The 16,239-nt window shown below is 37.5% G+C and overlaps 1 protein-coding gene across 3 annotated transcripts in view; it reads right to left on the reverse strand.

The window, feature by feature from the left end:
• The window catches only part of MYO1D (myosin ID), a 396,161-nt gene that overhangs the window by 247,123 nt on the left and 132,799 nt on the right, over window positions 1-16,239 (reverse strand). The window contains exons 5-10 of one of the 3 annotated variants that reach the window (XM_051992392.1): window positions 15,705-15,758; window positions 10,203-10,298; window positions 9,565-9,681; window positions 7,270-7,473; window positions 2,057-2,202; window positions 1,862-1,976 (exon numbers count right to left, since the gene is read on the reverse strand). In XM_051992392.1, coding sequence (XP_051848352.1) covers window positions 1,862-1,976; window positions 2,057-2,202; window positions 7,270-7,473; window positions 9,565-9,681; window positions 10,203-10,298; window positions 15,705-15,758 — 732 coding nt within the window. Of the gene's footprint in view, window positions 1-1,861; window positions 1,977-2,056; window positions 2,203-7,269; window positions 7,474-9,564; window positions 9,682-10,202; window positions 10,299-12,059; window positions 12,177-12,697; window positions 12,794-15,704; window positions 15,759-16,239 lie in introns of all 3 variants that reach the window. The other 2 variants (XM_051992391.1, XM_051992390.1) reach the window with 2 other exon arrangements.

Consider the following 16,239-nt stretch of genomic DNA (forward strand, 5'->3'; position numbering starts at 1 on the left):
TACTGGACATTACGTCAACTATATGTAGAGAACACTAGGTTGTTAGTCAACAACATTGATTAAATACCTAGCTGGGGATTTAATTCATCACCATAAAAATAATTTAAAAATTCTTCATATCAAACTACTACAAAGGGCTTTGCTTAAATATTATCCTGGAAAATAAAAACAAATCAACAAAAATAAAGAACATATGGACATGGTGGTACATGCCTGTTAACTCTGCCTCCAGGAAAAGCTAAGGCTGATGTATCTCTTGAGCTCAGAAGTTCTGAGCTGCAATGGCTCAACAACAAAACTTTAGTTTGGTGTTGATATGGTGAGCCCTTGGGGAAGGGTTGGGGTGCAGGGGGATTAGTTTGCTTAAAGACTAACTCATGTTACAACTGCAGCAGGTCCTAAGACAATCCAGGAGAGGTCAGGCCTAGGAATGGCTCCTGATGTTCCAATCTGGACAAGATACGGATACTCTGTCTTAAATATATATAAGACTATGAAGTGGCATAGTGGATATGATGCTGGACTCAAGAATAAGGGAGACCTAAGTTTAAATATAGCCTTAGACACTTACTAGCTATAGACCCTGAGCCAGTCACCTAAGTGCTAACTGCCTGTTTAATCCATAAAATCGAGATAATAATATTAGCTAGTTGTTGTGAAGTGAAGATAAAATAAGATAAAATCTTTGTAAGATACTTTGCAAACTTTAAAAGGCTGTAAAATTGTCATCTTTATCTTCATCATTATACCATATACAGAGAGTCTCAAAATTCTGAGTGCAGTTTATACATATACAATGACACACACATACCTATGCATACGTGTGTGTGTGTGTGTGTGAGAGAGAGAGAGAGAGAGAGATAAAGAGAGAGAGAGAAAGAGAAAGAGAGACAGACAGACAGACAGATAAACAGACAGACAGACACAGAGAGACTTCAAAAGTCTTGGTGCAATTTTAAGCTTAAGCTTCATTTCTAACCTAGATCAGTTCTTCCTTCCTCAGATAACTTATTTCTCCCCCCGTTTTTCTCCTTAAATCTAAGCAAAGGGGTGCAGGACAACTAAGCCCTCTGGAGATGAGGAAGGAGACCAAGAGAGGCCATTACAAAGGGAAAGTGATTGGTTACTTGCAGATTCAGGATTCAAACAAAGCTCAGCTAGATCCTGATGCTGCTTAGGAATCCTAACACATTCCCCCAAAGGGATTCTCCAATCTTAATTTGAAGAGATTCCCCAGTGACAAGGAGACATCTCCCAGATCTTCCATTCTGAGGTGTGGTAGAGCCAGCTGGAACATGCTTACCAGAGCTGATAATTAAATGTTCAGGGACAGCATTATAACCAGGAAATACAGCAAATCTATAAATCTGGGCTTGATTTATTGTTTTAAACATTTGCCCTCTATATGGATGCCAAACTTGGAATAGACAGCTCAATATATCTCAGGATTTCTGAGCCCCAACTTAAGTAAAACTGCACCAAGACTTTTGGAACACCATGTATATATGTGTATGTATAATATTTATTTAATGATATTGACAAAATAAAATTCCATTCTAATTAATTTGATGATGAATTATGTTTAGATACTGTAGGTAGGGGGGACAATCAAAGAGCAAATCTATGTCTTCAAGGGCATGGTTGTAGTTTTAGATTATGTAATAATTTATATAATTAAGTCTCCAAATGGGGCACAGAACACTCATCAATCAGGAGAAAGCAAGGACAGCCTCCCTAGCTGGATCCCTCCATTGCAGGTGTATTTTGGCCCTTATCTTTGGCAGGGTCTGTCTGTTTCCTGGATGGGAATGACTGGATGGCCACAGATCAACAAGAAGCAGTTTCTGTGCCGCTCACTCACGTGCTTCCAAGGAATCCCTTCTCGCTGATATTCCTCCTGCTCTTGCTTCAGAACCAGCTGAATGAAGAGCTGTTGCAGCTTCTCGTTACAGTAATTGATGCAAAACTGCTCAAAACTGCAAGAGGGAGACCACAAGTTACCTTCCATGGCACCAAACATTCGACGCACAATCTAATGTCTCCTCCCCCGACTCACCTGTTGTTGTCAAAGATCTCAAAACCATAGATGTCCAAGACCCCGATGACAGTGTTTTTCCCGTGAATAATGGTGTCATAGTTCTTCACCTCAATCACATCATTGAGGCGGGTGACAATCCAGCAGAAAAGACGCTCGTACATTGCCTGGCAGAAAAGGAAAATGATCTGTTTGCATCTGATTCCGGACTGTTGTCTTTGCATCATAAATGGCAACATTCAACCTTAGCCACAATCCTATGTAGCTCGGTTGTGCTTCTGAGTGTAAATGAGTGTACACAGTTTTTAAAGCTCTTTACAACCTGGCTCCTAATTTCCTTATAGTTTTCTTCTCTCCACATTCTCCCTGTGCCTTCCTGCTGTCTATTTGAGGTGACACGAAACACTCTTATGTCCCTCATGCTTGGAGTACCTTCCCTCTGAGAGGACTGGATACATTTGTATCATAGAATTGTTTGCCATGTTGTCTCCTTAATTAGAAGTTCCTCTAAGGCAGGAAACGTTTTTGTTTCTTTGTAGCCACAATGTTTAGCACATTGCTTAACATTTAGTAGTAATGTAATAAATCCTTGATCATATTTCAGTCATTTCAGTTGGTAGTTTTGGAGTTTTCTTAGCAGAGATATTGGAGTGGTTTGCCATTTCCTTCTCCACCTCATTTTACAGATGAGGAAACTGAGGCAAACAGTGTTAAGTGACTTGCCTTAACAAGTCATACAACTGACTAAGGGCAGATTTGAACTCAGGTCCTCCTAACTCCAGGGCCAGTTCTCTATCTACTGCACTACCTTAACACACACACACACACACACACACACGAACTGCACATGTGCATTTTAGGAGTTAAGTCTTATTTCTGACACATGCTTACCATGTGGCTCTTGGTAGATTTGTTAATCTTTCTGAACCTCAGTTTCCTTATTTATGAAATGAGATATTGGATTTGATAGCCACTAATTCTAGATCTCATGAACTCCCTGATAAGAAAATTCCCTCCACCAATTTGGGCCATTAACCTCTTTATTATTTTTAGGCTTAGAGAATTTCCCAGAGGTAAAGTGACTTGCCTACAGTCATACAGAAAGGTCTTTTCAATACATCTATCTCTTTGCCTCTTTTCTTGGATTGGGCAAATTGAGGGAGGTGGGTATATGACTTCGGATTTGTTGGAACTAAGCAAAGAAGTTAGATGTAGAAGCTAAATTACTAATTGGTGATAAGTTGCTAAGGTCTTAACAAGATGTTTAGGAATAACATATAAGCACTCACCAACAGTTCTTAAAAGGGCTTAAAGTCAGGGTATATGTACCAAATTAAAAAAAAAAAAAAAAGGGAAAAGAGCAGCATTTGAAAACTATAGACTACTGAACTTGGCTTTGATTTCTAGGAGATTTCTAGAATAGACCATAAAAGAGATGGATCATAAACATCTAGAAAAAGCTGTTAGGATTACAAAAAATGAGCATGTCTTCACCAAGAACAGGTCACATCTGACTAATCTTACTTCCTTTTCTGGGGGTGGTGGTGGTGGTGGAGGTTAGTATACTAGTAGATCAGGCAAATACAACAGAGTTTATTTAGGTTGTTAGTAATGCATTTGATAAAGCATACCATGTAATTCTCTTGGGCAAAGAACTAGATGATAACACAATTAACTAGCTAGATTTGGAACTGGATGACTGGTCAAATTAAAGAATAGTCATCAATAGTTCAATGTTAACTTGGCAGGAAGTCTCCAGTGGAATGCCTCAGGGATCTCTGCTGGGTCTTGGGTTGTTTAACATATTTATTAGTAATTTGGATAATGGTAAAGTCAATATGATGCTTAAATTTCCAGATGACATATGGAAAGGGATAGTTAATACCTTGGAGGAAAAGATTCTGACACAAATGGTTCAAGTTTAGATGACAACCAAGAAGAAGTGAAAGTCCTAATGCAGGAAGAAATGATTGCAGAGGTATTTCTAAGGTTTGGTGGGATGTAATCCATTGTTGAAATATGAGTCTAGATGGATATTCCTTATTTTTTTAAAAAAGGTTATGTAGCCATCCATACTTATATTTTAGCCATGGGTTACATGCCACCAAATATCAGAAATACTTGTGTAATAAATTTGGGGGAAGATGGAGCTTGTCATCAGCCACTTAATTTAGCCAACATATTCATTAAATTGAATCTATTAAGATGAAATTCAAGAGGGATAAATGTAAAGTCACACATACTTGGATTCAAACAATCACTTTCACAAGCAGGGGAGGCACAGTGACTTTCTGGAGTTTTAATGAACCACAAACTCAAAACCAGTTAGCAGTGTAATGGGGCAACCAATCTTTAAAGCTAATTTGATCTTGGGTTCTATTTAGAGAGTTTTAACTTCTAAAGGAACATAATAGTCTTTCTGTACTTGCTCCTTGGGAGACCACATTTGAAGTGCTGTGTTCAGTTCAGGACATCAAAGTTTGAGAAGGGCACTGACAAAATAGAAAGTATCCAGACAAGAACAACCAAGATGGTGTCAGGTCTTGAGTTAATTTCAAATGAGGATTATTTGATGGCGGTAGAGATGTTTAATGTGAAGAAGAGAATATGAATTTGAAATGGATCACTTTGAAATGTGGTCCAATATTTGAAGGGCTAGCATATAGAAGCAGGATTTGATTTGTAAATAGATAGGAGTTTCATAATCTAAATTAGGTTTGATAGCAGGGGAAAAAAAAACTTCTTACCAATGAGAACTATTTAAAAATGAAATGAATTTTCTTTCACTGGAGGCTTTCAAGTAACACATTAGGTGACCTGTAGTCAGGTATGTTATGATACCTGCCTGTACAAACTGACTTGTACTAGATGGATCCTGATGTTCCCTCAGCTCAAATCCAGCAAATTCAGTATCAAATAGAGGACTTGAACACTGATTCTGAGACCAACCCATGATCTACAACTTCATGACAGAATCTCTGTTTTAATGAAACAATTAATTAGTCATCAAGTATTTATTAAGCACCTACTACAAGCTCAAGCACTGTGCTAAGCTCTGAGCACCCAAGACTCAGAAAAGTAGAGAAGACATTCTAATGGAGAAAACAAGATGGATAAAGGGAATAAAAACAAATGTATACAAAATAGTTAAATAGAAGGGCTTTTCAGAGGGAAGTCCACAGCAGTTGGGGGGATTAGAAAAGGTTTGCATGCAGAAGATGGCTCTTGACTCCTCTGAAGGAAGAGAGGGACTCTATGAGCTGTAGGTAAGTTTGGAAGGCCTACATCACAGGCACGTGGGACAGCCAGACAGACATGTGGGATGTGGGAGTGCCATTTGTGAGGGTCAAAGAGAAGACCAGTTTGAATTGTAGAATTCAGGTGGTAATGTCCAATGAAGCTGGAAAAGATGGGATGACTTCAGGCTGTGGAAGGCTTTACAAGTTAAGTAGCAGAGTTTATATTAGAACCTATGAAGAAGAAGCAGCCTTTGGAATGGTGCCTAAAGAGGAGAACTACACTGTCAGACCTGTAATTAAGGGAAATTACTTTGGCAGCAGTCTGTAAGGCTGGGGAGAGACTTAAGGCAGGGAAGCCAATGAGGAGGCTGCTGCAATAATCAAGGTGAGAGGTGAAGAGGAGCTGAACTAAAATGGCAGCTGTGTAAGAAGGGAGAAGAAGTGGAGGGAGGAGGGTCACTATTTTTGTCCTTCATTCCTTATTAAGCATAGGTCATGTTATTTATATGTGCATATTAATATGAATCGCATATTACAACACACCTATGTGCATATACACTATATGTGCATATCTAGATTATGTGTACATATTAATATGCATTTGTCACATGTACATACATTTGCATGTATGTTATATTGCATTATGTATTATATGCACATATATGTGCATTTAATTATATATCGATAGTATATGTGCATGCATTATGCACTACACACATGTGTACATTTATAAGTATATTAATGAATTATGCATTACATATACATGTGTGCATTCCTATTATACATACATATTTATATTACATGTGCATATTAATAGGCATATGTATCACATAAATGTACGTTTATAATATATGTACATTTTAATGTACATTATGTATTGCATATACATATGTGTACATTTATATTATATATGAAGAGGGATGTTTTATACACACACACATATATTATATGTCCCCATGCCATGCTTTCTCTGAGACAGAGCTGACCTTGAAACAAAAGATCTAGGATCCTTTGACATCTAGCTTAGGTAATCTTGAGCAAGCCATGACTTATGGGAGCTAATGTCAAGGATAATGTCAATAAAGGAATTTTTTAAAAATGCAATTAGGTTGTGCAAGTAAAATTCTCTTTTAATACAGGGAATATATATATTTTAAATTCTAGCAGAATTTTTGTTATAAGTCCATGGCTTTAATAATTCCTTGCACCACAATTTGTCACTTGCCATTTGTGCATTTGGAATTTTTATGTTATCAGCCAGACGTTGGGATGACAGGGACTGTATTTAGCTATACTTTTGGCTCCTCATTATTAAACACAGTGCTCTGTACATAGCAGGGTCTTATAAACATTTCCTGAATTAACAATCATACATTCTTAATATATAGAAATTGAACCTTAATTTAAGAAATTAATGGAGTTCTTTAAATTAGAGAAAGAAAGAAATATGATAATGTGCCTTTAATTATATCCATTTTTTTTCCTTCCAAATTCCTGAACTTTCCTAGGAACTATATTGTGATTTTTTTTTTTTAGTGGTATGCTTGTTTTTGTTTGTTTGTTTGTTTTTTTTTTTTTTTTGGTAGGGAGTGATGTATTTAAACTAGGGAGAAGTGATGGGATCCGAAGGATAATTGCTGATTTAGGACTTAGCTCTCCTCTCCCTTTTTATAGTCTCAATGCAATAGCAAATACTTCTATTATAAGAAACATTGTTACAGAGCTGGAAAAAGCAATTGCTTTGCTCAATTGCTCAATGTGGAAAATAAATTGTCATCTTATTGGCAAGGCGCTTTTACGATAAGGGCATCTGCTGTTGCATGGAAATGATGGGCTTACCTGGAATACCTTTCACAGTAGTGCAATTTTCCCAACACAAGGGGGCCGGGGAAGTAGCAGCACAATCTCCTCTCCAGGATGCCTGAATCACTTCCAGAGAAAAACTCACTAATGGGAACTAACGAAAGTTAACACAAAGGAGGCAACTGGAATTACCTTTGCAAAGGCATCTCGGCCATAGCAGGCTTCCTGTTCAGTGTGCTGCTTGTCGATGATATCACGTCCTGTCGCCACGGTCCGGTAAAGCAGGGCTTTCTCAACCATATCAGACTTAGTAGAGAGCAATTCAGCGATGATGGAGACAACTTTGCCATTTTCAATCAGAGTTACATCACCATCCATTATAAATTTTAAATTACCCTATGGGAGAACGGTATGCACAATATCTTGAAAGAGACAACTGGCATTGTTTTGGGAACTGATCTGTCATTTTTAAATTTTAAACTTAATTGATTGTCTTATGGTATATATACATATATACACACACATATACATATACTTTATATTGGTCTATATATTTTTGTTCAGTCACTTTGCAGTCATGTCTGATCCCATTTGGAATTTTCTTGGCAAAGGTACTGCAGTAGTTTGCTATTCCCTTTTCCAACTCATTTTACAAATGAGGTACTGGGGCAAACAGGGTTAAATGACTTGGTCACACAACTATTAAGTCTCTGAGGCCATATTAACTCAAGAAGATGAGCCTTCCTTACTGCAGCACTCTATCCATTGCATCATCTAGTTGCCTTATCTAGATATAGGATATTCTTACATATAAAAATATCATGTTCCAGTCCACTTAGCCCCCAATTTGATTTCTGTTCTTCCAGATTATAGGCCCAGTGACTCATTATATATGTTATCACTAAATATATACACACATATAGTGACACTCTCTATATAAAACATGTCATATATATTACATATAGTGACACTATATATGTACACATATAGTGACACTATATTATATATCATACATTGTGATAAAATATGTAATATACTATATATATATATATACACACACATAGAGAGAGAGTGCCAGAGCCAGAGAGAGAGAGAGAGAAAGAAACAGAGAGAGAGAGAGACAAGACAGAGAGAGAGCCAGTGAGAGAGAGAGAGAAGACAGAGAGAAGGGGGGGAGAAGAGAGAGAGAGAACAATTAAGTTCTTACTGAGAGAGACAGAGAAAGAAACACACATATACATACATAGAAAGAGAGAGAGAGAGAAAGAGAGAGAGAGAGGGAGAAGAGAAGGAGAGAGAAAGAGAGAGAAAGAGAGAGAGGAGAGTGAAGAGAAGGGGAAAGAGAGAGAGACAGAGAGAGAAGCCGCTAGGAGTTCAAATATAGTTACTAGTTATATACCTAGGCAAGTCATTTAACCTCTGTTCGCCCTAATCTACTGGTGAAGGAAAGGGCAAACCACGCCAGTATCTTTGCCAAGAAAAGCGCATGGACAGCACTGGTATGTCACGCTCCATGGGTTACAAAGAGCCAACTAGGACTGAACAATAACTCCCCTATTTCCTTCTTTGTCATCACACTGTAATTTTCAGTGTAACCACTAGATGGCAGGATGAATCAGGCATGGAGACCAAGCCAACCAGTGATGGGGGGTAAGAGATGATGGGAAATAATTAAAGCAGGGATGGAGTTCAGGCACTGGGGATAGGAAGGAGCGTGGATGCTTGGAGAAAGGCAGAAGAGAACTGATGCCTAATGAGGTTTTTCACTGACAATGCAACATTATGAACGATCAAACTCTTTAATCAGCTAAAGATACGGCAGTATAAAAGTTTTCTGGATGTCACACAAAGCCATAATGAAGATGTGGCCATATTACCTTAAAAATGTGAAGGGCAGGGAGAGATACGTCCAACTCTGGAAGCAACTGACTATATTCAAAGGCTTTGTTACAAGTAAAACTCTGTTTTGCATTTAGAAAATGATTAATAAAGACAAAGTATGTGGATTGTCATCGCGTAGCAACATTGTAAGGAATAAAGAACTCCTAATTTTATGTGCTATCAAAAAAAGAACTGCTCAAAATCATGAGGAAATACATGCCACTTAGAACTTACAATCTAATCAAGTTTGAAAAAAGTCACATCTTTCTTATTTTCATCTTTCCCAGAATTAACATAGTACAAAATCATGTGAATTTCAGCATAGTATAAAATCATGTGAAATTATAAAATTTTAAAAAAGGATAAAAATCACGGCTTCTAATCTTTAGGCCTGGGGAACAGCCAAAGTCACAGTATGTATTTCATTGTGGAAATTTTAATGGAAACAACACGATCGTGGAGAAGACAACAGGCACTTTTGTTTCTTCAAAAATCTGACAAAGTCAATTTTTCCAAGTCAAATTACTTTGGATTTCTATCCAGTACAGCTAAGACTTCTCAACATGTTGCGCTGTGGGAACATGCTAGGGGAAGTGTCCTACTCACCAAATGGAGTATAGTAGCCAGAATTTTATAAACGGTTTGAATCTCCTCCGGCTTGAAGCCAATCACTTTCATGGCTTCTGCTACACCTTTGAAATCTGCAGCATCATTGATGGAAGACTAAGAACAAAAACCCAAGGCACAAGTCAGGCAGGTTTGTAATTCAAGGATCCAAACACCCTGGACATAAACCTGAATCCAAAGCTCATCCCATGTCTTAGCCCTTGAGGTAAATGATGGGAGGGGCAGATTTCTATCTCAATGGGGAGAACACTCAGAAAATCAAATAGAAATGAAAAGGAATAGGAATTAACTTGAAGAGGAGAAGGCTACAGGTTGGCCTGATTGCAGGCTTGCAGTTCTTCATTGTTTTTATAAAACAGAAAAGCACATGTGCTTAACGTAAGAGATATTTCAAGTGGGTGAAGAAAAAAACTATTGATCAACTTAGTGATCAAACAGTATAATAGGTTAAGAAAAAAGTTATGGGATCTCTTTCCATGGAGGTTTTAAAAAAATCAAATAGGCAAGCATCTCTCTTGAATGGTTATGCATTCTTCAGCATGAAGTTTGGAGGGTGGACCAAAGAGTATTTTAACTTAGTTTCTCTTCTAAAACAATCTCAATCGGTAAAATCTCACCTTTAGCTGAGCTCCTCCACGGATATAGTTATAAGACGAGAGGCCCTTCTGGAGATGTAGAGAACGCAGCAACTGCTCAGAACTCCCTTGAAGCAACTGGCAAAGATTTAAATGCAAATTAATATCAAAAACTAAAATGAAGCTGGAGACAAGCAAGTCACTGGTTTGGTGCTGTTTTTCTTTGCAGTCATTTCTTGGGCTTCATGCATTCTAGATAATACGGCAATTTTGCAATTCTGCCTTGATGGCCGAGTCCAAATTCACCTACATCATTTCACAGCTGACCTCAGAACATGGTTCACATCTGGCCCAGTCATCTGCCCTTCTGCTGATCCTCTTCTCCCTACATGGCACAGTCCCTTGTAGATCAGACTTCTATGGAATGTAATCTTTTCCCTAGGGGAATTCTAGTTTTCATATTTGGAATCCTCTACTGGGCCTGACCTGTTGACTGGTGAGTGAGTGAATCCAAACTTGATTAACCTACTATATATAGTCATCTTATCTAGCCATTCATTCAGAACATCTTGCCATTTATCCATATCTGTAATATTTCCTCACTTCCAACCTCTGCTCAGAGAAAAGGAATTGAATCATTCAGTCAGTCAATCAGTCAACAACTATTTAAATATTAAGCACTTATTATGGACCTGGCACTGAGCTAAGTGCTGAGGATTCAAAAACAACAACAACAACAAAAAGACAAAAACATCATGATCTCTGCCCTCAGGAAGCTTCCATTTGAAAAGTTTCTACCACTGCTCACTCAAATCCTGAATGTCACATACTGGAAAAAATCCTCCCATCCCATCCCTACCCTTTGATGGGCTGATTCCTCCCAGAAACTCCACGAGGCAGGAGGACAGCCTCCTCTCCAGATCTTCTCTACCACTTTTTTGGGTCAAGCATCTTCAATCTCTCCCCTATTTCCTTCTTTGTCATCACATTGTAATTTTCAGTGTAACCACTAGATGGCAGGATGAATCAGGCATGGAGACCAAGCCAACCAGTGATGGGGGGTAAGAGATGATGGGAAATAATTAAAGCAGGGATGGAGTTCAGGCACTGGGGATAGGAAGGAGCGTGGATGCTTGGAGAAAGGCAGAAGAGAACTGATGCCTAATGAGGTTTTTCACTGACAATGCAACATTATGAACGATCAAACTCTTTAATCAGCTAAAGATACGGCAGTATAAAAGTTTTCTGGATGCCACACAAAGCCATAATGAAGATGTGGCCCATATTACCTTAAAAATGTGAAGGGCAGGGAGAGATACGTCCAACTCTGGAAGCAACTGACTATATTCAAAGGCTTTGTTACAAGTAAAACTCTGTTTTGCATTTAGAAAATGATTAATAAAGACAAAGTATGTGGATTGTCATCGCATAGCAACATTGTAAGGAATAAAGAACTCCTAATTTTATGTGCTATCAAAAAAAGAACTGCTCAAAATCATGAGGAAATACATGCCACTTAGAACTTACAATCTAATCAAGTTTGAAAAAAGTCACATCTTTCTTATTTTCATCTTTCCAAGAATTAACACAGTACAAAATCATGTGAATTTCAGCATAGTATAAAATCATGTGAAATTATCAAGTTTTAAAAAAGGATAAAAATCACGGCTTCTAATCTTTAGGCCTGGGGAATAGCCAAAGTCACAGTATGTATTTCATTGTGGAAATTTTAATGGAAACAACACGACCGTGGAGAAGACAACAGGCACTTTTGTTTCTTCAAAAATCTGACAAAGTCAATTTTTCCAAGTCAAATTACTTTGGATTTCTATCCAGTACAACTAAGACTTTTCAACATGTTGCACTGCGGGAACATGCTGGGGAAAGTGTCCTACTCACCAAATGGAGTATAGTAGCCAGAATTTTATAAACGGTTTGAATCTCCTCCGGCTTGAAGCCAATCACTTTCATGGCTTCTGCTACACCTTTGAAATCTGCAGCATCATTGATGGAAGACTAAGAACAAAAACCCAAGGCACAAGTCAGGCAGGTTTGTAATTCAAGGATCCAAACACCCTGGACATAAACCTGAATCCAAAGCTCATCCCATGTCTTAGCCCTTGAGGTAAATGATGGGAAGGGCAGATTTCTATCTCAATGGGGAGAACACTCAGAAAATCAAATAGAAATGAAAAGGAATAAGAATTAACTTGAAGAGGAGAAGGCTACAGGTTGGCCTGATTGCAGGCTTGCAGTTCTTCATTGTTTTTATAAAACAGAAGAGCACATGTGCTTAATGTAAGAGATATTTCAAGTGGGTGAAGAAAAAAACTATTGATCAACTTAGTGATCAAACAGTATAATAGGTTAAGAAAAAAGTTATGGGATCTCTTTCTATGGAGGTTTTAAAAAAATCAAATAGGCAAGCATCTCTCTTGAATGGTTATGCATTCTTCAGCATGAAGTTTGGAGGGTGGACCAAAGAGTATTTTAACTTAGTTTCTCTTCTAAAACAATCTCAATCGGTAAAATCTCACCTTTAGCTGAGCTCCTCCACGGATATAGTTATAAGACGAGAGGCCCTTCTGGAGATGTAGAGAACGCAGCAACTGCTCAGAACTCCCTTGAAGCAACTGGAAAAGATTTAAATGCAAATTAATATCAAAAACTAAAATGAAGCTGGAGACAAGCAAGTCACTGGTTTGGTGCTGTTTTTCTTTGCAGTCATTTCTTGGGCTTCATGCATTCTAGATAATATGGCAATTTTGCAATTCTGCCTTGATGGCCGAGTCCAAATTCACCTACATCTTTTCACAGCTGACCTCAGAACATGGTTCACATCTGGCCCAGTCATCTGCCCTTCTGCTGATCCTCTTCTCCCTACATGGCACAGTCCCTTGTAGATCAGACTTCTATGGAATGTAATCTTTTCCCTAGGGGAATTCTAGTTTTCATTTTTGGAATCCTCTACTGGGCCTGACCTGTTGACTGGTGAGTGAGTGAATCCAAACTTGATTAACCTACTATATATAGTCATCTCATCTAGCCATTCATTCAGGACATCTTGCCATTTATCCATATCTGTAATATTTCCTCACTTCCAACCTCTGCTCAGAGAAAAGGAATTGAATCATTCAGTCAGTCAATCAGTCAACAACTATTTAAATATTAAGCACTTATTATGGACCTGGCACTGAGCTAAGTGCTGAGGATGCAAAAACAACAACAACAACAAAAAAAGACAAAAACATCATGATCTCTGCCCTCAGGAAGCTTCCATTTGAAAAGTTTCTACCACTGCTCACTCAAATCCTGAATGTCACATACTGGAAAAAATCCTCCCATCCCATCCCTGCCCTTTGATGGGCTGATTCCTCCCAGAAACTCCACGAGGCAGGAGGACAGCCTCCTCTCCAGATCTTCTCTACCACTTTTTTGGGTCAAGCATCTTCAATCTCTCCCCGTCCTGGCTCTTTTCAGTTCCCCTTTATGAGATATTTTCCCTATTAGAATGTAAGCTCCTTGAGGGCAGGGCGTGTCTTTCTGCTTCTATTTGTATTTGCAGCACTTGGTACCTGCCTGGCTCATATGAAATTCTTAACAAATGACTGCTGAAAAATAACTGTATGGATATGTATACATATAGTGTATTTAACATATACTTTAACATATTTATCATGCATTGGTCTATCTACCATCTAGAGGAGGGGAGAGGAGGAAGGAGGGGAAAAGTTGGAACAGAAGTGTTTGCTGAGAAATTATCCGTGCATATATCTTGTAAATAAAAAGCTATAGTAATTTTAAAAAAATCCTTAATTTGAAAAAGAAATAAATGATTACTGATTTAGTTGATTATTCTTCTGGGTTTTTTTTTCAATAGTCATTCCAAATATTGTATAATGCATTTTTATAGACAGTCACTTGCCGCTATTTAGACTGTCCTGCTCTAAAAGAGGAGCTAATTCTTCTCAACACGACAGTGATCTAAGGCAATTCCAATAGACTTGGGATGGAAAATGCCATCCCCACCCAGAAAAAGACTATGGAGGCTGAATGTGGATCTAAACACACAATTTCCACCTTTTATTTTTCTTTCTTGTGGTTTTTCCATTTTGTTCTGATTTTTTTCACAACATGAATCACAACATGAAATATGTTTAAAATAATTATACATGTATAACAACCTATATCAGATTACTTGCTATCTTGTATGGGAAGGGATGGAAGGAGAAAAAAAATTTTGGAACGCAAAAATAAATGTTGAAAACTATCTTTACATGTAATTAAAAATATTATTAAGTAACAAAAAAATTACAAAAGAGCTAATTTTATCTATATCTATACATATACATATATATATATATCCATACATACTTCCATATACATTCACACAGATATATACTTATATATCTGTGTGAATGTATATGAAAATGTATATGAAATACAAAATGTCCATCTCAAGCAAATAGATCTAAGTACCATGTAACTTTCAGCTATCGCTGCTGCTGTTGTTATTAGGGCTGGCAGGTGTCACAGTGGATTAAGGCTCAAGGCCTAGAGTCAGGGAGATCCACATTCAAGTTTGAACGCAGATACTTCTTAGCTGTGTGACCTTGGGCTAGTCACTTTACATTTGTCTGCCTCAGTTTCCTTATCTGCAAAATGGGGATGATACAGTACCTACCTGCCAGGGTTATTGCAAGGATCAAATGAGATAATACCTGTACAATGCCGGGCATATAGTAACTGCTATATAAATGTTATTATTGTTGTTGTTATTCTTGGAAAGAAAAAAATTATATTGTTTTTTCTACAAAGAACTTACATTTTATGCTCTTTCCCAGGCCTTCTCAACTAGTTCATACTTTCTCCTTTCAGACTTTCTTCATCTACCTCATATATATCTTATATATCTCCCTCATTAGAATGTATACACCTTGAGGGCAGGGGCTGGCTTTTATTTTGTTATTTTACTTTTGGCCTTTTTTTGTATCCTTAACACTTAGCACAGTGCCAGGCACTATACCAGGTACTTTAAAAAATATTTTTTTAATGATAAGATGTACATAATGGTACTTTATTTAAAGAAAGATATTTTTATATAGACAGATCATATACATCTATAGAACTACTAGAGTTTTACTAATTTAATCGCTGTTTCTAGATGCTTCAATTACTGTGACTGCTGTCTCTCCCAATAGCAGTAACTAGTCATTTTATGAATTACAAATTTAAATATGCTAAATTGTTTGTTTTATAAATTCTCTAATAATAAAATTCTTGAGTTTCCAGGAAACAAAATCTGTAAGCCCTTTATTTTATATTATAATGAAAATCATTGGTTTTACCCTTCAAGTCTTTAAATTATATTGGTTGTACTGCTCATGGCAATGAGATATGGAATGTTTATCCATGTGGAGCAATGCCTCTGGTTAAATACTCACAAGGTTACCCCCTCAGTTCTGGGGAAGCAGGAAAGAACATATTTTTTTCTTACATAACAAAATAAACAATTACCTATTTGTTCAACAAGGAAAAACTAACCTGGTAGAAGGAATGAAAGCTTCTTTCTCCGGGCTGCTGCACAATCACTCGAGACTAAGAAAAACACACATATTCTCAGAAATGTCAAAATGGTTATTTTCTGAGTGTCAACTTCTAGTAGGACAGAGGATGAAAAAAAAAAGAAAACAACATTGCTCTGAAAATCCTATTTGTGTTACTGTCAAATACCCACAAGGCTTTCTTGTGAATTATCCATTTGAGATTTGATCCTTCCTTAGGATAAGTAGTAATCTGATCAATTTCTCACTACTTAAGGCAGAGGACCCTAAACTTTAGGGGATGCAAAACTACTGTGTTCCTTAACCAAAGTCTTAAGATTATCTTAGGAAATGGGATAAGAAGGGCACTTACAGGCCTTAAGTGGAAAGAGATCTTATCCAGGCACGGCTCAAAGGTAATACTACCACATGCCCATCCCCACACCCTGTATTTCAAGTAACATTTCAAGTCGCTGGCCTAGAATCAAGCTATTATCTACAAATGATCTGAGTGGATCAAAATGAAAACATAATTT

Source organism: Antechinus flavipes, chromosome 4 (assembly GCF_016432865.1).
Source record: "Antechinus flavipes isolate AdamAnt ecotype Samford, QLD, Australia chromosome 4, AdamAnt_v2, whole genome shotgun sequence".
NCBI lineage: Eukaryota > Metazoa > Chordata > Mammalia > Dasyuromorphia > Dasyuridae > Antechinus > Antechinus flavipes.